Genomic DNA, 22811 nt, shown 5'->3' with positions numbered 1-22811 from the left:
TTTGGTTTTGGTTTTATTTTAAATTTTCCAATCCTATTTGCATATGTTCACTGGCAGTCCTTTTCTGCAGAGCATGGAGGGAGACTAAAAGCCACTGTCTTAGGTTACTGGCCATTGTCTGACACTGAAACACAAATAAAAGAAGAAAGATAATCAATGAGTCTGGAACCTTGGCTACGTCCACACGCAACAGTTTAAAGATACATACCTCCAGAGAACAAACAGTAGGATCTGAATGTTAAATATGCAGCTAGGGTGGAACATAATCTGGAAACCCAGTCAAAGAAATAATAAACTCTGAAAGAATCTGAAACGAAGTAAACAACCTTATAAAGTTGTGTGTCTCATCTGCTTCGGCAGACTTTTGATGCTGAAAGCAAAGTCAAGCCAGTGGTTTCCTAATATAAATGTAAATGAGCACATTGCTTTGCAGCCTCGTTATAAGATGGCCTTTGAAGATCTGTGCTAAAATTGCTTCTCATTTTTTGAGCAGTACAAAATTACAATTTTTTGTGCTACCACGGCAAATGCATATCCTGCACACACAGCAGCACGTAGTGGGAAATAACTGAGAGAATAAATGCAGTAACATCCCAAGGATGGGAAAAGAGCTCCATTCAGACATAGAAACAGACATAGAAACATTTCCCTCTTCTGATTTTTCAGCCCAAACAAAACCTGCCAAAGAAGTATCAAGGACAAAGGCATTCCCAGGGGCTTTGGACTACAAGCACATGAAAATGAACAGAAATTTTTCCACTGATTGCAAATGATATTGGGGAAAATTCATAGATATGATTAGTTCACTCTGCATGGCTAAGATTTCATTCCTCTAATAGGAGGATGCAATGGAGCTCTCTGTTTCCCAAATGTACACATGCTACTGCATTACAGACCAGCATGGGAATATTTAGGGCTGGTTCATCATAGCTTGTCAATACTAGGACTGAAAAACTAATGTAATGGTCTAGGAGAACACTGTATAGTGGTATAGTAGAAATAATGAATCTTGTTGAAGTGAACTTAAAAGGGTGTTTCTGCACCTGAGAAGTATTGTTATGACAATTCCAAATTTCAGGTCTCAGATCATAACTAGAAAATACCTATAGTTCTGTCCATGTCAGTAGAGAACTCCATCTTCAGTAAGTGGAATCCAGCAATACCATATAAGGCAGTCTTTTTATTCAGGACTTCAGTAGCAAAATAAACTGTAAAAGCAAAGTCCAAAGCAAAAAAATGCAACTTATTAAAATACTTCCTTTGTTTTATAGTGCTTGTGCATTAACACAAACCATATTGAGCTGAACGCTACTGTCTCAGCAGCTGCCCTTTCACACAGCATAAAAGGATCCTATGCTACTTTTTGCTTCCATGAACCTCACCAAGAATTGCCAGATGAAGTCAGCATCTCAATGCTGTTAAAATAAAACATGTATAACACATACCTAGTGCATGAGGGCCACCAAATGGGAATTTGATTGTGTGCTATAGTGGAATAAGCAGTAGGCTTTATGGAAGTGCCTCAGATAAAGTCCAAATGTTTGTGCATAAAGCATGTGGCATAACAGTCCTGATACTGACATGGTTGGGCCTTGGAAACACATCTCAATATTAACAGCTTAGTTTGATATTTATCTTATTGACTTTGAGCCTCTCCTTCAGATGAAAGCAAATCTTCTTGCCTAAGACCTCCAGACAGTCTTGATTGAGCAGGTATCTGGAATGGAAGCTTGTTCTTCTCGGCACACCACTTGGTTGAATTCTTTAATTCAGCATCTTTCAAACTTTCAAAAGTATGCCCCTGATTTAGAAAACGAAATCAATCACTGCCTGCTTTTACTCTGGCCATGCCTTTCACTTCACATTTTACAACTCTCACCTTGGCTAGAACTTTGATTTGTATTATAATGGGTTAGTCACAAGAACAGCCTGCAAATGCACCTTACCAAGCCTGAACCAAATCAGAAGAAAGGCAATTTCATATTTATCTAAGGCAATTCTGACTCTTGTAGATGTCAGCACTTTCAAAAAAGTGTCACTCAGCTACACAAAATCACCAGATAATCCACCTTCTGAAAACCATAACCAAAAATATTTTCCTACAATCTAATACTTCATGAGCATGAGGGTGTACCCCATATACAAAGTGGATTCCCTTGAAACCTGTGAAGAATGAGAAGGTTTTTTTAAACCTATTCTCCATACAGCCAACTTGTTTCCTGCCTGGGACGTACTGCCAGGAATTCCTTGACATTTGTATCCTCAAAACTGTTTTATAAGTGCTTGAGGGAGAGGACTAACCACACTGGAGGGCAAAAGTCCCAGGTGTTGTCTTTTCATTACCAGCAGCAGGCACACAAAGGTGTAAAAGATGTAACTACAACATTTGTATGGTAGGATGAGTTTTCCTATTTTCCCAACATTTACTTCCTACCAAAAAGCAAAAAGTAGATAGTGACCTGACGTATTCAAATCTTAGTTAATTGGTGACAACCCCTCTTTAACTACAGCAAAGTACAGCCTTTGGTCTGCTTCCAGCAGTATGATTTATTACATTATCTCTGTTGCCAGTTTCCTGGAAATTGAAGAGATTTTTAGAGATTTGCGTCTCTTCAGTTTTTATTTGGTTTTCTACAGAGAGATATTCAACCAGTAGTTTGGAATAGTTTGGCAATTTATCTAATTATTTTCTTTCTCCCTTCAAAATAAGCATATTACTTGTGTGATTTTAACTGGTTATACTGAAGCTTTTGTTCTTGGTCATTCTTTAAAAGAACCTAAAATTGGTTTTCCCAGTAGATTTGGACTGTGTTAAGTAGAATTGATGACTATGCCCACATGACCTATAACTAGAGTTTGCTTCTGCTGTTCTTGGAATGTCTACTGAGATGATTTTGCCAAATTTCTAATCCCCATTCATTCGTATCCTCACTTACTAGAACTTTTAAAAGCTCTTAACACAGATTCAAAAGTTCACCAGGCAGTAGTTGAAATTTCAAAAGATTTTACATGCTGCCATTTTAAAACTTATTTACATGGAATTTCCAACATCAATGATTCATATTTATTTTCAAGAACTGCGTGAACAGTTCAAATGTTAAACTTATTTTGCACTATTTTACTAAGGACTGAACTTCTGTAATTTTACCTACATTTAGAATCCATCTGGTCTGACTAGTGGCTATGGCTTCATGTAGCAAGGTTTCTGCCCAAGACCTACTACACTGGTAGTAGGTACTCATCCCCTTATACTCCTAGAGAAAGTAATTATATTTTTAATATGTTTTGATTCTTCTTAAACAAGTTTTTAAAATTTAGTGGTCTCCTTAGATTTTTTATTTCATACATTGGGGCCAGGTCTTTTGAACGTACAAAGGGCTTTAAAATATACGGCGCTGTATAATCCTTTTTTATTCCTTGTACATGACAGCATGACAGAGTGTGTTATTTCCAAACTGGCCTTGGCATATTGTCTCTGCCCAAACCTCCTGTTGTAAGGGTCATACCTTACTTAGAGAACGGTCTAAGAATCCATGTTCAGTAGGTTAATGATGCAGCACTGTATTTATTCACACTGACACCTGGAAGACTCAAAAACACACAAAAAATCCGTTACTGAAAGCTCAGTATTAAAAGTACATAATACTGAGTATTAAAAGCATAATACTCAGTATTACGCTTTTAACTTCACTGGTCTTTGAGAAATAAATGCACAGGAGCAAAAATGTCTGGGATCTCTTTGTCGCTCCAATTCTTCCCTTTTTTGGGGACATTTTTCATCCTAAAAACTAAGCGGTTGCATGGGTACAACAAACAACTGAAACATTGTTGCGAAGGCAGCCGCCGCACAGGGAACTGCCCTGGAGGCTCCCACGCAAGCACTGCGTGCAGGATGGGTACGAGCAGGAGCGGGCCGGGCCCCGGGCTGATCCCCGGCTCCGGGCCGGGCACGGGCAGCGGCCGCCCCTCAGCCCCGGGCGGCGCCGGCCGCGGCCCCCGCGCGGCCCTCGGCTCCCGCAGCCCCGCCTCCGCCTCTGATTGGCGGAGAGCGCGGCGGCTGCGCTCGCCATTGGCCCGTCGGGCGGCGGTCGCGCTCGCCATTGGCTGCCGGCGGGTGCCACTCGGGGCGGCGGCGGCCGGGGGAGGTGGTGAGGCAGCTGGGCCCATCCTCTGCTGGCGGCGGCGGCGGCGGCACCATGGTGAGCTCCGCCGGGCCGCCCGCCCTGCCCGGGGCCGGGCCGCGTCCGCTCTGCCCGCACCGGGGCCGCGCTGGGAGGGAACGGGCTGAATCCCCTTGGGAAGCGGGCAGCCGGGCCCCGGCCCTTTGTTTCGGGGGGGATGGGTGATGTTTCGGCGGGGGCGCTCGGCGGCGGGGCGATGGGAAGGGTGGGGTGGGATGCTGCGCGGCGGGGGAAGGGGCTCCCCTGCCGCCCGGTGCCTGACCGTGCCACCGCCTCCTCCTGCCCCGCAGTACGGCTTCGTCAATCACGCCCTGGAGCTGCTCGTCATCCGCAACTACGGCCCCGCCGTCTGGGAGGACATCAAGTAAGTGTCTGTGCGCGTCCGTCCGTGTGTCTGTCTGTCTGTGGATGCGCGTCTGTGAGCGCGCCTGTCCGCGGGGGCGCGCAGGGCCGGGAGCCGGGCCGGGTACCGGGTACGGGCGCCCCGTTTGCGGTGCCGGGCTGGTCTGCGGGCCGGCAGGGGCCGGCAGCGGCACCCAGGACGCGGCTCCCAGCCGTGCCAAACCAGCGCGGCTCCTGCCGCACCTCGTCCCGCTCGCGGCCTCCCTTATCGCCTCCAAGAGCCGCCTCGTCCCATCTTTCCCGGTGTCCAGGAGCCGCAGCGGGGATGGCATTGATCCCCGCCGTTCCCTCGGTTGTCAGGAGCAGGTGGCAGAAGCGCTGTCCTTGCATCAGGCCACCAGGTGAACCGTGCAACAGTTGCATCCCTTTGCATCCCTGAAGGAACTAAGATACAGTGTTTATTAAATAAACACTGTCTAAAAATAGTGTCAGGTTTTGGTAATGTCTTCAGCTTGAAATCAAAACAGTCACTGATTATTAAAGAGAAATATATATAAGAACGTAAGCAGAAGAATGGGTTTTGGCTTCTTTTCTTGAACCTCGTTTCTTGTGCCCATCCCTTGCTTTTCTGCTGGTATAATGTTTTTCTAAGGAACTGACTGCCTTCACTTTAAACCTTTGATCAGCTGTGACATTGCACTTAAAGTTTTAAATGAGTGTGCAAACTACTTAAACTACTACTGGGCAAAACTACAACAAAAAATTTTTAAAGGATGTAAAAGCTTACAGAGTTGTAGGCTTACTTCATCAGGATTTAGGCAACATGTGGTCAGAAGAAATGGTTTAATATGATCTCTTGATAAGGCAGAAGTCGATTATCCAACTGGGAGAAAATGACCCTCTTTCAGCTGGATGCCTTCTGTATGCCTCTGTTGCATTTATTTTAATATGTCAGTGTTGATGTTGATTTTATAATATATTGCTGTTGTCTTAATACAATTCAAAAGGCCAGTTTTGATTGTGAGATTTTTGTTACCATGAGATACTTTTTTCATAAAATCATTTGTCAAGAATGTGGTAACCTTGCACAGTACCGTGAAATCAGAGAATCATAGAAATATTCGCTGGAGGTCATCAAGTTCAGTTCCCGTTCCAGCCTGGATTGTTACTGGCACTAGATCAGGGCTCAGCTATGACTTTTGTGTGGCTGAGTCTTTAAAATGACCAAAGGTGAGTCCACAGTTGTGGTTCAGCAGGCATTCATTGTTCTGTTGATCCCTGACAGGTACTCTGCAAAGTGCTGTTTGCAAATACAGTTCTGTGCATAGCACACATGAACTTTTAGTGTACACCACAGAGTTTTGTGCTATAAGTGAGGCATTTATTTTCCTTGTATACTAAACATTTCTAAACACAGTGATCTATTTTGAATTCCTGTTCTGATTTTTTAAAATGACATTTGTTTATTAAGAGGTGATAAAATAGTGACACATGCATCATTTTCCATGAAAGTTAAAATAAATGGATAAAAGAAAAATATGTATAAGATATGATGTTCACTCTTTCTTGCCATGGCATCCCTTACCAAGATGCCTTTAAGTATCATGGACCACTTTTTTTCCAGTTTACTCACTGAATATGTATTTGTTTTTAAGATCAATCCATCAGAGAAGATACAGAGTTTCATCTTCTAGCATAAGACCATGCTGCAGACTGTCAGAGCACAGCCATAATTCCTGATGCATCCTGTCTCTTTAGATTTTGGAAACACCTGATAGAATACTGTAGATAACTAAAGCCCATGAGGAATATTACTCAAGTAACATTTTGGAGAAATCTAATAGAAATATACAAAATAATTTTCTAAGGTCTGCTGTGAAAATTCAGGGAGCTGGTACATCCTCTTTTCAAATGAGAAACATTTTGTCTTGTAGCAGCCCAGCAGGTAGGCTCTGCTGTTAGCTCACGAGAAGATGGCTCTCTGGAAGGAAAGCAGCACGACACCACCCAGCAGAAGACTGGAATGTGATCTCCAAGAAGGAGCCAGTGCATTTGCAACAGCTGCCATAGCTCCTTAGGTGGAATTGGTCACCATGGGGTATTTATTCAGCAGGATTTCTCAGCTGTGTATCCTAGAGTTCAGAAACCAGTAAACCAACCCTCACTGGAACACATTATAGTGATGCTGATTTTGGGAATGCTAGTGTTAGCTGGTAGCTAAGTGATGCTGAGGAAAAGCTTGGATGTTTTATCTTTTATAAGCAAATACAAACTTCTTGCAAAGGCCTTTTTTTGTTAGAACTGTTCATCGTTTAGGAAACAGCAAGAAAGTACAGAACAGTGTTGTGGCATGCTGAACTGAATCAGTTGAATCACAGATGACTGGAGAAATAATTATTGAAGTCAACAGTCCTTGGCTGTTTCAAAAAAACCCATAAGGAACTTTTCACTGTTAGTAACGTTGAATTTGCAATAGAACTTCAGCATTTTTGGGAAATAGAGAGGCCTCTGGGTAGTTCAGTACAAAATTTCTTATCTAAGCTTTTTTGGTTTTGGTTTTTTTTCAATGTTGAGCGGATCGCATACTGCTATTTTGTTCTCTCTGAAGTCAGCACAGAAGATGTGAATCAGCACTGCAGAGTGGTGGGTTATGTTTGCTAAGTGATTCTCAAATGCCAACAGGTGAATTTGTACATAGTATTGATAGAAGGGGATGGAAAACAGGGAACTAAATAAATTGAAGTAATGAAATATGGTCATTCTTCACATAAAGTGCATTTTAAAAAGTTAAATCCTGAATTGAAAGGGTATTCTCCATCTGAAACATGGAAACTCTTTTGTAGCTTGTTCAGTCAAAAGTGGTGTTGAATGAAGTTCTTACATTGAGAATTTGGGTACCCAAATAGTTGAATTTGATGGTCCTATAAGAGTGATGTTTTCAGTGCCATCACTGTCACCTTACTTAGCACGATGATTTCAAGTCTCTGGGCCTGATATTTTTTTCATTTTTCAGCATTATTGTAAAACCATGATCTCATCAGAAAAAGATTCACTGTTTTTTAATGGCTGAGAGTGGAATTCTGGAGAAAGTTAGCCTCCATGTTATTTTCATCCACTTAAAAAAAAAAAAGCATAACTGAACAACAGACTCTTTTACACATCATATAATAAGGCACTAAGTTCTTATTAGTTTTAAAAATTACAGTATATACTTTGATACAGGGCTTGACTTTCCTAAAGAACTAGAATTAAAACGCTTGACACACAAAATGGTTCAAAGCCTTCTATTTCTGAGCCAGCATTCTGGATCCCAAATAGGTTGAATTTAAAATAAGACTAAGAAAGCTGGCGCATAAGTAATGAAAATTCATCTTGATTTATAAAGGCTTTACTCATTTTCTCAGCAGCAAAGTCTCAAAAATTTGCTTCTCCTTAGAGTTTTCTGTGACTGCCCATGCAGAATTGAGAATTTGAACTAATGAACAGGGTTTTTGTGATGAAGCCCTAGAATCATTAGAGGGATTTAGCAAAGCTGGATGAGCAAGAGGCAGTGAGAGGAACGGCCTTCTGTAGTTGGTGAATTCTGCAGTAGCAGATGTTTCTTGGTGGGAAGGGAAGATGATTGACCACAGTCCTTTCTTTCACTTACTGGCTGTTGTAAGCTGCACGTGCACTGCTCACTGTCATTGACTATTTCAGTCCTTGGAAGGGGACACTTAGGACCTGCAGTGCAGTGGAGACAGACTCCTTTGATCAGTGCTTCACTAGCTCTGCAAAGAGTTACTGGTAAATCAACAGTTAACCTAGAACTGTTAACCACACTGTTGCTGAGAAAACACTTTTCATTTGTTCCTTCCATACTTCAGAGAAAACCTCTTGTGACTCCTTTATTTTGTATTTGTTCCATCCAGAGGGCTGCTTTAGACTGTGGGGCCACAGTTGCAAGGGCTGGTTCTCAGGGTGGTTCTCAAGATTCCTTTGGCATTAGATATCTTCAAGTCCTCTGCAGCCAACATCAACTGAAAGTTGTCAGGCCTGGCCATTCCCACATACATGCAATGTCTGTTTAAGGCCAAATTTGTACTGCTGGGTGGTATGGTAGTGTGTGCACATGGAATTACTGCCCACGTGCCTGTCCAAAACAATGCAGAGAGATTGCTCACGTTGTCAAAATAAATAAAAATTTTCAGGGCTTAAGAAATTGTATTCCATGTATGTTTCTACGGTGGGCATGTTTTTATGGTGTGTGATAGTACATTTCTAAAAGAGGCCTCTACCATAAAATCTGAGGTCTTATGCCACAGGTATCACTTATGACTGATTTGAACAGCCAGTATATGTGAAATTCTGATCACTCCATTCAGCAGTTCTAAAGGTTTAATTGTGTTACAAGCTTTGACAGGGATGTCTTCTTGAAACAGCTCCAGGTCAATATGTGGGAGCTAGAGCAATGCTGTCAGCAGGGAATATGTACAGAGTCTTTTTTCCTGTGTTTCCCAACACTGTTCCTCTGTGTTTGATTAAATGAATACAGGATTTTCCCACGGGCTCCTAAATCTGAATTGAGGCCAGGTTAGATGCTCAAATTGTGACACTTTCAAACATACTGCCAAGAAAATGAATGAGAACTCAAAAATCTAATAAATGCATTAAAATGCTTCAGCACAAGCCTGTAGAGTTAATTGGTATTTTTCCCACGCAGGTATATGAAATATCTGGATTTGGGAAATGAAATGGCACAACCAGTCAGCCACAGTCTTCATTTTCCTTCTGTTTTTATGGTAGAAGTCCCCACAAAAACATGTAGTGTGGAAAAACTAGAGTGGAAGTTGAAACTCAATGTCTGCTAAAAGCAGCTACATAGAGGTGAACCATTATTTGGTTCTGGACAAGTTTTCAAACTTACACAGTAGAAAAATAGGCATTTTTTGCCCCTTTGCTGTCTGTACCTTAGCATGGGGATATAGAAATCGAGTTATAGCCTTACATCCCTGGTGCTCAGTGCTTAGTGTAGAATTAAGGCATCTGCTCCTGCCTTTGCCCTGTTTGGTCATTTGGAGGGGGTAGGATGGCATGTACTGTCCACACTTTTGAATGCCAAGACTCCATGTCTGGGGAGCCTTCTGGCCAGCACAGACTCTACAGGGACCCAGTAGTCTGGAATTGCACACTATGGAAGAGCAAAAGTCAATTGTTTGTCCTAGGAGGAAGGAAACTTTCATTCCCCAAGTTTCACAGATTATCACCTACCAAAGCTGCAGGCTCTTAAAAGCTTTTTTTTTCTGTAAATCTCCTGTTATGGGTAAAATGGTGAAACACTGAGGATTGAGTAATTGGCCTGGTGCAATGTGGAAAAGGAAGGTGGAAAGCTCTGCTTGGTTTCAAAGTGGGTTCAGGTGAAGTGGTAGAAGACTGTACCATTTGGGGAAGTGAAAGAAACTGCAGGGCCTGAAAATAAAAACTAAACAGACAGAAACTTCTACATCCTGTGAAGGTTAACATAATGTCAGACTGTAGTGACTTGGTGTGGCTTTTGCAGTGAGATGTAGGTGATTTAAGAGTACATATTATGGGGTAAATTTTCAAAGGCATTCCTAGCAGTTAGGTTTATTAGTAGTGTTGTATGTTGCCTGCTTAAGTCAGGAAAGGTAGATGCTTGTGTTCATTTACCTATCTAAAAATAGTACTTGATTGATTTCCCTAGCATTTAGATAATTAGGAACTCATTGACAGGATGTGCTATTCTGAATAATTATATTTGTAATATATCTAGAATTTAAAATTCTAAAATAGTAAATAATATAAATAAATAATATAAAATAAATATTAAATGCCTCTGAAAAAATATTTTATAATTTTTTTTACAGGAGATGGACTTGGATTGCATTGTTTCATGGGAATATCTCACAGCAAAAGTCCATTTTTATGCTATGGAAACAAATAATAAAAAACTTCTTCAGCTGCAGAGTGAAGGCCCTAGCTTGGCTTTCTATGTCTCTAAGCTGTGTTCAAATGTCACTTTGTCAGAGATTTTTCTTTTTTTTACTAATATATCAAAACACAACATATTTGTTGACAAATCCTGGAAGAATCAAGATTTTGCCCTATTGCTATTGCCCTATTGCACAGTGTTCAGATGTAGTAATAGCTCCTACTATAGTGTAGTTTGCCTTTTCAGAAACCTAGGAGAGTATGCACACCAACTGTAGTGAAAGACTTTTAAGTTGCAATAGTAAACTCTTAAGATTAGTTGGAATTTAGATACTTTGTAGGTCTGGTGCTGGTAGGCTGTAAAGTCCATGAAAATTGTGCTTTCAGCATAAAAAGTGCTTAGTATGTTAAAAAACCAGAACCACTGATCACATACTGGGCACCCTAAATGAATGAAACCTTTTTGATCTGTGGTGTTCTTGCCTATTTTAAATGGAAATGGTATAATTGGCCTCATGGGATTGTTGGAGACCTAATTAATGCTTCTGCATGCAATTAGTGGAGATCAATTCCACAGGAAAACTTATTAGAAAGGAATAAGTCTCTCTTCAGAACTGGATTTGAAAACTGCTGTAAATCAAGCCTGAGGTAATATATTGAGGAATGGGATAAAACAAAGCACAAAATAGTTGTGTGTTAGTGGAGTGGGATCTAGCCTCAGTACTGAGGGAGCTGGAAGCCTGGAGGAAAAGGAACAGGTTTTGTGGGATCAAGGGTGTGGCTGGGATGCTGTGTCATACAGGCTCGGGAACAGGCAGGGAAATGTTGCTTGGAGCAAACTGCTCTAATGTTGCTGAGTGGACTTCATTAAACTACAAAAAAAAAAAATCACCAGATGCTTATGGCTCTTTATGAGACATGTTTTATTTCTTTGTAATTGTTCTGGAAAGTATTTTTCAAGTTTTCAGCTGACTGTAGTTTCTATATATAGGGCAGCTCTTTAAAAGGCATGTAAAACAGTGCCATAGTCTGTAACAGTCTGTCTGCAGTGATAACAGCATCACTTCTGGTAGGAGAGAAGTTGGATAATCAGCTTAGAACTTAAAGTTTTTTGGAGAAAATCTATTTGTGTATGTAGGTACATATGCTAATAAATATTGATGTGCATGCCTATGTGTATGTGCATATTATATCTACGTAATCACCATATAGCCTGGGCAATAAAAATGCAAACTAAACAGGAAATAAGAAATAAGAATCAAATATCTGTACAAAATGTGAGGTGGGCACTTCAGTTAATAATCATCTGAGTTGAAGCAAGTGAAAAAAGCCTTCCAGTTCTCTTTGGTATCTCTTGTCAAGGGGTTGATTTGCAGGAAAACCTCAGTGCAAGCCTCCTTGTAAATTTCTAAGTGTAGGTTTTGGTGTGTCTCAGACTTCAATTTTATTTTATCCTATTAAAGCCTTTTTGTTCATCCTATTAAAGCCTTTGGGATTTTTCCCATGAAAATGCTGGCTTTCCTTTCTTCTGTTCTTCTGCCCCCAGGAACTGTAGAATTCTGGGTGGTGAACAGGTGAGTTATGGAGTTTACCATGCAGACCCACATACATACCTGTGTACTGCAGTGCTGGCAGTCAGTCCTTGTGAATCTTCTTTCCTTCTTTGTTGAACTGCTGGGAGTTGGCTCAATATTTCCCTTTCCCAGCCCACAACTAATTATTGTAAAGAAGGATTGCTTTACAGTTTGCTTGAACTTACTGATTCTTTTATGCTCAAAAGTGTTGCAGACATCCTATGTTAATTATTTTAACTGTGTTGTCACAATGAACACTGGTAAAAAATATTGACTGTTTCACTAGAGTTTAGATTGTGAATCCTTTCTTATTTTGGATCATGTCATTCTCACTTGTAAATAATTGCAGTGATCTGTTAAAAAGCAAGAAAATGGAGGTTTCGCTGCCTCTTTCAGTACCATGTCATGTGGGTTTACCCAGTGCTGAAGGCAATGTTCTGTTTGACCAATCTCAACAATTTTGAAAAAAATACAGATTGCCTACAAATAGATATGAGAAAGCCATTAGTAGACTTTGGAAAGCCATTAGGAATGGAATGACAATAGATGATTCTTTTTAATCCATACTCATTTTAACATTATTGAGTTTTTATCAAGAAAGCCACATTTATTTTTTTTTCTGTTTTAAAGTCCTTATTTCATAGTATTCCGATGTTCTAGTCAGTATTTTATAAGTTTGTTTTTTAAGTGGTGATGACTAGATGATTCTTCATGGGTAGGGAGGTTAATATTTACAAGCTTCATAGGGTCAGAACACTACAATTCCTGTTATTAAAGTTTCTCACAGCGGAAGGACCTGCTTGAAGGTCAGGAGTTAAACTAAGTGGATGCCGAATTATTTAATTCCTCTGGGAAAGGGTTGGCTAAAAGGAAATACTGGCATGTTATGAAACTTGGTGTGAGTGTTCTTGCAGTATCTCTCAGGTACTTTGCAGTTTTCCCAGAATTAAGTGCTTTTAGATGTGCCAGGATAACAGGTGTTATAAACACATCATTCACTCTGGTTAATGAAAAGCATGAAGGAGTATTTTGTAAATACCATTCTTTTTATTCCACTTACGTAAAAGGAAGCAAAATAATACTGGCTTTATATTTTTAATAATATTTTTAGTGTTTGTAGTAGCAGCAAGGAACTTGTACTTTTGTTAACTGTATCTTCTAGTATTATCTTGTTTTGAAAACCTACATTAAACACTCCCGTATCCAGCCTGTAAAACTGGGAAATAGCTCAGAACTGTGAAGTCTATAAATACACCTATTTATTTTACCCAGAACATCATTTTCCTGGACAGATTCCCATTTTTATTTAATCTTGTAACTTAATATAATTTATGTTCTTCCCAGCTGGGTATTTTAAAATATCCTTGGACCGTCCAAAACATGTACAAGTCTGTTTTCTTTTTTTCCTTTTCGGAATAGTGGCTCAATATTTTTAATAACTTTTAGTAAAGCGTCTTTGTGAAATACATGAAAAAAAGACTGGAAACATTTTGAAAAAAACAACTGTCTGTGAAGTAATATGAGCAGTGAGTTTGCCATTTTAATGTAAATGAGATGCAAAGGCAATGATTCTGGGTTCACAGATACCATCTTTAGGTCTGACCCATGTAATCCTGTTTAAGAGTGCTACTCTTGGAACGGAGTTAAACTTGACTTGCTCCTATCAGTGAGATCATGCTGTGTTTCTAAGTGCAGTAGAGTTGTTTTGTCATTAAGATTGTTTTGACTGATCTCTTCAATTTAACGAGCCCTTTTCCATCCTTGGTACAGCAAGAATACTGAAGCACAATGGTGGCAAAAGTCCCAGCAGAAACAACATGTATCATGGAAGAAGTCCTGCAGGTGGTCTTGGAACTAGCTGCTGTTTTTGGTGTGTTCAAGGTGACACACCCAGTGCACACACTAAGCTGAGTTTTGGTAGGAAGAGATCCAGTTGAGCTTTTGGGACACTGGATGATCTCTTAAAGTGACGCCAGCAGCTTCTAAGTAATAATGTTATATCACAGAGAAGCCTATGCATCTTCAGGATGCAAAATAATTGTTCATACAGTCTTCTACCATATTCTTTGTCAATATTTGCTGCATGCGAATGGAAAGGGTTCTTCTTCTGTAAGAATTTCTTAAGATTCCAGCTTTTTGACTGGCTACAGAGGCAGGATAGCAAGTATGACTTTACAGGAGAAAAAAATAGTGTTGTCAGCAGCAATCTTCCTGAGTATGATTTATGCAAATTCATTTTAAATACTACAGTCTGACTGCAAAGATACATTAAAACTCACCTTGTGCAGAATGGGCCATATATAAGTAAGACCAGCCTGATGTGACATCTTGTCCAGCTTTGTTCAAAAGAAACCCTTTCTACATCAAACCTCTATGAGAAATAAAAATGTGTGCATCCTATGGTTTAAAAATCTGAAGTGCAGGATCTGTTCTGATTTTAAGAATAGTTTTTCTCGGAATGCTTGTCCACACATAGCATTTCAGCCATTTCTGTGAATTATTAACATCACCTTTGAACATTAGTAGTGTGTTTACAAATAGTGGACTAGTTGCACAATGGGAAAGATTTTCAAAGGGACCATTGTACACAGATGTATCACCTGTAATGCTGTTCTGTGCTGCTAAATCAACAGCAGTTTTGGGGGTGTTAGCATGACTGATGGAGGAAAGGCTGCTTTAAGACTTGATCCTGCTTTGATCTATTCAATAGGAATTTTTCCACTGATTTCAAGGCCAAATCTTTATGTGAAAAATATCCTCTGTATAGCTGTTATTTTCCATGGTGCAATGGTTAAGGTTCTTCTCTTGCCCAAGTAAACTGCCTCACATTAACCTGGATAATAGAAACATTCTGGAGGAAAACAAAAGCATTTTACAAAAGTCTGTGCTGGAATCTTTGTTTCCCACAATTGAAATAGCTCTGTGTAATCATACAGAATTAGTCTAGAGTAAATAAAAAGAGCTGCCAGACTGTAGAAGTTAGGGCAGGCATGTCATAGGATGTAAGTTTTGAACCATGAAATATCACATCTTGTGTGACAGGAATCAGTTTGGGAAGAGCATTAAAATCCTGGGGTGTTTGAACATTTTGAAGATAAATTTATAGGGGAGCAAACCCCACACTTATTTTGTCTCTATAAGTGTAAATGAAACATTAATTGTAAATTTTGTTCTATTTGACTTGAAACTTATTTTGAAAGAACAGCCATATAAAAGTTAGAAGTTTGCTACTGTAATACTGCTTCTTCACTAAAGAAATAAGCAGGGCTTGGGAATTTGCCAGAGCTTGTTGCTTTTGGCTCATTTCCAGTCAAGTTCTTAAGAAAGCTACCAACATGTTATTGCTGTTAATGTCTTTGTGATCAAACACCACAGTCTGCAGAAAACATTAGAACTATGCTAATTTCCTCCCACAGTTTTATCTGGTCAAAAACTGTAACTTAAGATTGCAGCAAAACATTTCAAGGGAAATGCCACAGTTTTTTTGTAAAGCTATGGATTATGAAATTTCCTCTAAAATCTGGTCAACCAAACACAAATGTAAGGAATTACAGTTGATGGACAGCTGACCACAGCAGCTCTGCAAATCTGACAAAGCAGCCTCACTCTTAACATTAATTCTAAATTTGACACTATCATATATTTCTTCCTATCACCCTTGTTATATAACCATTTCCTTAGTGTTTAGTGCAGGCAGCTTTGAGAAATCAGGTAGAGTCAGGTAATTAAGTGGGAAAACTGCAGCCATGGGGAAACAATTTTAGGTATTCATCTGAATGACACTGCCCTGTTTCCTGGGCTGCTGGAGGTCACTCTGGTCAGCCTCTCTGGTGCTGACAGCTGTGATGCTCTCTCAGACAAGCTCTTTAGAGGCCCTGCTATTTTGTAGACTTGCTGAAGGACCAGTGCCTCTGAAAAAATAGGATTGCTCTCACTTTGCAGTGGCCACATTGGATAAATTCACAGCAGCATTTTCCTATCGCATATAAGAGTAGTATTTCAGAGAGAAAGACTTTTGGAAGTGTCACTGCTCTTGGATTACTGAGGGAAGCAGAAGGGCTTTGGAAGCCTGTCCACAGTCACTGTGCTGACATGTCTATATGCAGAGCAACTTCTGTGAACAGGTGATGGAGCACACAGGGAAATTCACCTAGAAGAAAAATAATACAGAAAAACAGATATCTAACTGAATTTTATTTCAGCTCAACACCTATCTAAATTGCTGGGATGCACCAGCACAACAGATCTCAGAAGTATGAATGGAAGAAAAAAGTTCTGAAATTTAATAATTTTCTAGCATGCATCTTAAAAAGGCGGTTTCTCTTTTGACACAGACTTAGATTAGCCATTGTCATGGTATTTGCCATATTTGTAGAACAAGCAAAGAAACTTTTGCCTGCATGAGAAGTAACTGAGAAGTGTAATCCCCTGCAGGAGTAAATATTTACTTTAACAAATTTTCTAGAAAATTTTGCTCAACTTAAAAATATTTTTAATGGGAAATACATCAGTAAGGCTACGGAGAAGATGGCTGCTGAGTGATCCAAAGCATCTAGAGTAAACTAGGAAAAGAATAGTTAAAATAATTAAATGGAGTAGGATGAAATAACTGAAATAACCAGTGGTGATTTTAAAAAGTGGTGGCTCAGAGAAATTGCAAATATTGAAGAAAAACTTTGACAAAGTAAACTAAAGACAAATAAAATAAGAAAACTAGAAGCATGGCTTGGCACAGAGAAGTAAACAGGAAAAGTTCCAGTCAATGTAGTTGGAAAGAAATGCAAGAAGTTTTGAAAGAGATACCAACATCATCGAACTGGGTTAATTTTTCATAGAGAAAATTCTCACACAGAAAAGCTGTGTCTACTCAACTGTGTAAGTATGCAGTATTTTTGAGGATGTTCATTGCTTTTCCAGATGTGTGTATTATCCTCTGTGGTTTGGCTCAGATCAGAGAGACTAAAAGAAAGCACAGCATGTATCAGAGATGTGGGAAAGTTTGTTCACCCTTTGCAAACATCCCTCCAAACTGTAGCTGGCTTGTTGTTACATACCATGTTATGAGAACCAAAGAATCAAGATGGTTTTCTTTGCTCATATTCACTTCAGTTCTGTTCTTAGGAGTTGTAAACTTTACCTTCTTGTCCCTGACTGATCTCTTATGTTTCAAGACATCATTTCCCACCTCTCTTCCTCCTTAAGACCCTGCTTAATTAAGGTTATTACAGTATTTTTCATGTCATTGGATAGAGAATGATGTTTCTTTTAGGTGGAATTATGAGGCATATTTAGTCACACCTCCCCTATAGCCTTGTCATATTTCTTTAGGAAAATTGCACTGCTTGTGTTCAGTTCATCATTCTTAGAGTGAGTATAAAAATGTTTATGTCAAATCAGAGTTTCAATACTTCCGGTATTAATAAATAATATATTTTTGAAATATAAAAACAGTGTCGTGTAATTTTTGGACTGTGGGAAGAATGTGAAGAGCAAGATTAAAGGAAGATGAAGAGGACAAAGAAAATAATGGGTTCCAGATATCCATTAAGTGAACAGATTACCAAAGACTGATGATTACAAACTGGAGGGTTAGGTGACAAGTCATTTCACTTAGGTCAGTAAAATACTGCCATATAAGATGGGAATCAGTCCCTCCCAGCAGCACCATTTGCCATCTAGCAGTGTTAATTCTCAGACTTCTTCCCTTTGAGTACCTCAGGAAATGTGTCTGTTTCTATGGATGGATAATTCCACTACATCTGTAAATGCTTGAATTGTTCTGCAGGCATTATTATTTTGTACTAATTAACTTTTAAAATCAATGACACCACTTTAGGAAGTTAAAACCTGAGTTACAGTCAAAGAATTTGATTTTAATTTCTGGGTGATTATGTTATGATAATGGGAGAAAGCGTTTGATGTGAAAGGGGACGCAGGATTTTACATAGTAGATTTAAAATTCTACTTTTTGTAGGTCTTTATAATTCCTCTGGCGACCAAGAAAAATTCAGAAGTTAGAAATATTTGCTCTGTAGGCTTGAGCCATATCTCTAAGAGCATTTCTTTGTATTAACTCAATTTACCAGTCGTGCTCTGGTGAAAGCTCTTCATTACCATGGTACTAGTAAATAATTGATTACGCACTGTCCTCTAATTTGTACATTAGAAAAATAATTATACTGCTGCCAAGTTGAGGAATGTCTTGATTTGCATCCCTTGTCCTTAGAATTTTTTAAGAACCTACCTCACAATCTGCCTTTTTTGTAGTTTTTCTAATTCTGAGGGTATTTTTCTGAAGAGCAAGATCGTATACTGATTTTTTTTTTTTTTTTGGTGTGATGCAAGATGTGATTCAGTAATTCACTTCAAGGCTTTCCTGTCTCTTTGCCTTTTTTTGACTTCCTGAAGTGAACTGCAGCATAGAAATACATTTAGATGAAAGGGCATAATTTCTTTTTAATGAGGTAGCTGTGACCCTCCACCTGCAAATATAGTAATGATGCTGTGATCATATTAGTTTTGCTGAGCCAAAATATATTCTAAGTACATCAATTAGAGCATGAGTACTTCCAAATGTCTCCTCTTGCATCATTATTTCTGCAAAGCACACTATCTCTATAGAGAGTCATAGTAGAAAACACCACGGGAGGTGAACACCTAATTTAAAAAAACATACTGAGAAAGGAGGCTGTGCTCATTTTCCAGATGAGGACTTCAACAAACAGGGCACGACTTCATCAGAGAACACAGCAGGCTTCTCTGCACATCTCCTCATTTGCTGAAGGAAAATTTGCAAGGGAAATATGAGCAAATACAGGATACTGCTTTACATGAAACTGGGCAGAGACAGGGCCATATCCATTGGCACGCTCTGTGCACAGAAGGACCAACCCCTTGGGCAGCTGCCTCTTCAGTGTCCTGGGGTCTGCCTGCCCATGGAGGGGCTCCCTATCCCCCTCCCAAGAGCTGGGACTCAGCCACTGACTGCTGCTGCACCAGTGGCCTGGCTCCTGTGCTGTGCAGGCAGGGTAAAACAGGGAGGAAGGCACATGTGGGTAACTCACTTGTGCCAGATGTGATGCTTGGAAGGTATGACAGTTCAGTCATGTCTGGGGGATCAACTTGTTTCCCTCAGTAAAAAATACAGCCTACAGATTTGTGCTGCCTCTTGGATAAGCTGCTGACTCGATGTTCAAGTTGAAGAGAATAGTAAAGGACCCGAAAAACAAAGCAGTCATTTAGTTTTGGTTTTTTACTTAGTGTAAGTGTGCACAGGACTTATATATGAGTCTTGTCTTAAACCTGGGGTAGAGAGTTGTTTCCTTTAATAAAGAAATGTGCTTTAGCTTTTTATTGTGCTTTAGCTAAGTGATGACATTTTACACGTGAGAACTGGTGTGCAATGTGAGAACAAGGCCTTGCAAAATCCTAGCATCCTTTTTCTTCCTATCTGCTTGGCATGTGCAGAATTCTGAAAAGAGATATTTGATTTGGTACCTGCATCTGTATTTTAAATTCATCTTTGGATGTGCAAATGGTAGTTAGAAACATCCCATGCCTTTTGTAAATAAAGTGTAATTAAAATGTGATGGAATGAAAAAGCAAAAGGGTTTAAAGAGCCCATCAGGGGCTGCATTATTGGATAGTCTCCTCTTTTAAAATGCAAATTGTGTCTTTATTAGTACAGCAACTTCTTTTTGTCTTTTTTAGTACATCAACTTCTTTTTGAGGCTCTGTACTGAAAAATCATGTTTATTTTCTTGTAGCTAATTATTATTCTCAGAACACTTGTGGTCTGAAGAATTTGTATTGTACACTAATGACTGGGATATGGAACAAATTTATTTCTAATTTTCTGTCTTAAATAACTATACAAATTTGTTTTAAAGGACTTTAATCCACATGGTGCTTTTCCCTCAAGCAAAAAGATTTTATTCTATTTTCTTTTTAGGAAAGAGGCGCAGCTGGATGAAGAGGGACAGTTTCTAGTCAGAATAATTTACGATGATTCCAAAACCTATGACCTCGTTGCAGCTGCAAGCAAGGTCCTTAGTAAGTAATGCATATATCTTCTTTACCCTTCATCTCAAAGAAGGTAATATCCTCCTGCCCCCCAAATCTGTGCAGCAGAGAGGAGCAGGATTTAGCACAGGGGAAGTGAAAACAGAGTATTGGTCAGAGAATTTTTTTTTAAATCTTAGGAGAGAGAATTGTCTTTCTTTATTTCTCTAAGAAAAATTTACTTCTTTTATTGCTTGAAATGATTTTTATTATTTCCAAAGTATTCCGTCTTAAACTGAAGAAATATACCTCATCCACAAAACATGGGCAATGCAGCATCCTGCTGCAACTGCAAGTTTCAACCACTGCTGCAAGAGCAGTGATTGAATAAATGAATGAATAAATGAATAAATGAATGAATGAATGAATGAATGAATGAATGAATGAATGAATCCTTGATCTCTGTTGAAGAACAGTGCTGAGTCACAGAAATGCTTGTGGCATGGACACATTTCATTTACTTGCATATCAGCCATTGATTTGGGTTGCATTCATTTTCAATCATTGCAGCTCTGGTCTAGAATTTAAAAGGTAGAATTATGCCCATCAGCATTATTTTATCTGCAGACCCAAGTGCGGTATGAAATTGTTCTGCATCAGTAATTAGCCAAGAATCTATAAGACTGATGACTGTAGTTATGTTGAATTGGAGCAGCTGATGTGGTTTCATGCTATTGTAAATTGGAATTAACTCTGCTGAGGCGAGCACTACTAACAACCAAGTTCCTTTATTTTCAAGAAGTGATTCATTTTTCTGTATCAAAATCTAAATGCTATACATGTGTGAAATGCACAATGTGGTGAAATAATAATAGTAATTGTTAAATCTTAATGAAATTCCAGTATTGGGTGCTCTCTATTTGCCATGTGAACCCTGAATCTTGCTTTGTTCTTAACCTGCTGGATCTGGGTAGTGTTTAGGTACTGTCTTTCTTGTTTATGAATGCAAGAGTAAAGAAATAAGCAAGTGCATGAAATACAGTGTTTGGACTGAATCATATTTTCCTGTTTTAACTAGATTTAAATGCTGGGGAAATTCTTCAAATGTTTGGGAAGATGTTTTTTGTGTTTTGTCAAGAATCTGGTTATGATACAATTCTACGTGTCTTGGGCTCAAATGTCAGAGAGTTTTTGCAGGTAAGAATTTTGTGCAAAATTGTTTCAGATACCAGACAGAGTTGTTGCCTAGTCAACAGAAATGTAATTTGAAATTCCAAAGAGAAATTTGGAACAGGAGTATTATTATGCAACAGATTGCAGGGCTGGTCTGTGTTAAGTGGACTTACCTTATTTATTGGAACAGAAAATGTGATCTTCAGGTTTTATGATATTTGTTCTAATGTCTCTGACTAATTATAGATACTGGATATTTCTAATAGTATGTTATATACGGAGCTAGGGCTCATAACAGCTTATCTCTTAAGATGTTATCCTTCATCCATGATCTAAGGGTGGGATACTGCAGAACAGCATGATACTGCACTATAAACACAATCAAATTGAAAATGATTCTTTAATAGCACGGAAGAAATCTATGGTCTTCTCTTGAGTGTTATTTCCAGGTGTAGAAAAATGGCATTTTTGTCACCTGAAGATTGTTCACTTTTGTAAGTTCACTTTGTATTTAAGATTTGTGATCTGCATGATTCTTGTAGAGAGCTGTGTACTGTAATGAGGTTAAAAGAATGAACTGGAGAATGCCCAAAATCTGACTATCAAAATTTTTGATCTTCTCTGAATATATAGCAGCCTCTTGTCATCTGTACCCTTAAAATCTCTCCAGCATTAAGGGAAAGAGCAGAATCATAGTTTGATGGATTACTTGAATATTTACTTGTGTGTCTCACTGCCCCAAAACCTGCATCATTCCAGAGCATCCTGGATGCAGTCAATCCAGACTTTTACAAATCCCACAAACTGTAGTTGCTGGGCAGAACAGGGTAAATGGATGTTCCAAGATATCATGAGCAATCTGTAAATCACTATGGGATGTGACATCCTTTATATTTCGTAGCTTCATTCACAGGCTGCCTTCAAAGCAAGCCTTCAGATACTTTGGTTTTATACAGGAGTAACTTTGGTTGCTCATGTATGGGCGAGAAATAGAGATTCTATTTGCTTTCCCTCATGCCCTTTTCCACATAATATACTTCTCTTTTCATTCCTTACCACGTGTGCTGGTGGAAGGACTGGACATGTTTGTTATACACACCAAACATCTATAAAAGTGGAAACAGCTTACATTTATATTATTCTAATGACAGTATTTTAAGTTGCTTTGTTTGAATTTCAGTGTTAACAGATGACATTGGCTATTATATACTTCTCTAAATGTTAACAGGACTAACGTATTAGTAGCTGTGCCAGAAGTGTACTTTTTAGCTTTTTATTGCAATGGAAAATCAACAATACCTGTGATTTATTACTTTTGCATCTTCCAGCAGTCATATTAGGTCAGGAAACTGCTTTATATACCTGTTACAAAAATAGGTGCAGATTTGGCTTAATGTCCCAAACTTTTCTCAGATTCTTAACATAATAGAGTTCCAAAAGGTGCTTCTTGAAATGTATACTGAGTCCAGGATATACACAAAATAATTGAGAATGGCAGCTTTGTAAAATATATAAAAATAAATCTCACATTTATATTCCATTTCCTTTGACATCTCAAGAAAATTTAGTTTATTCATAGTTGAAACACAGGTACTTTAAGCTTCATGAA

At 39.0% G+C, this 22811-nt stretch overlaps 1 protein-coding gene across 3 annotated transcripts in view; it reads left to right on the top strand.

Annotated features, from left to right (window-relative positions):
• Nucleotides 1-4147: 4147 nt before the first annotated feature.
• Nucleotides 4148-22811, top strand: part of GUCY1B1 (guanylate cyclase 1 soluble subunit beta 1) — a 41803-nt gene continuing 23139 nt past the window's right edge. Inside the window, exons 1-4 of one of the 3 annotated variants that reach the window (XM_084204047.1) lie at nucleotides 4148-4199; nucleotides 4472-4545; nucleotides 19980-20080; nucleotides 21108-21226. In XM_084204047.1, the coding sequence (XP_084060173.1) occupies nucleotides 4197-4199; nucleotides 4472-4545; nucleotides 19980-20080; nucleotides 21108-21226 (297 nt within the window). In that variant the 5' untranslated portion in view covers nucleotides 4148-4196. Of the gene's footprint in view, nucleotides 4200-4444; nucleotides 4546-19979; nucleotides 20081-21107; nucleotides 21227-22811 lie in introns of those variants that run through there. The other 2 variants (XM_084204046.1, XM_084204048.1) reach the window with 2 other exon arrangements.

Source organism: Fringilla coelebs (genome assembly GCF_963513975.1).
Source record: "Fringilla coelebs genome assembly, chromosome: 4".
Taxonomy (NCBI): domain Eukaryota; kingdom Metazoa; phylum Chordata; class Aves; order Passeriformes; family Fringillidae; genus Fringilla; species Fringilla coelebs.
The sequence above is the reverse complement of the archived record's forward strand: the minus strand, read 5'-3'. Positions and strand labels throughout refer to the sequence as shown.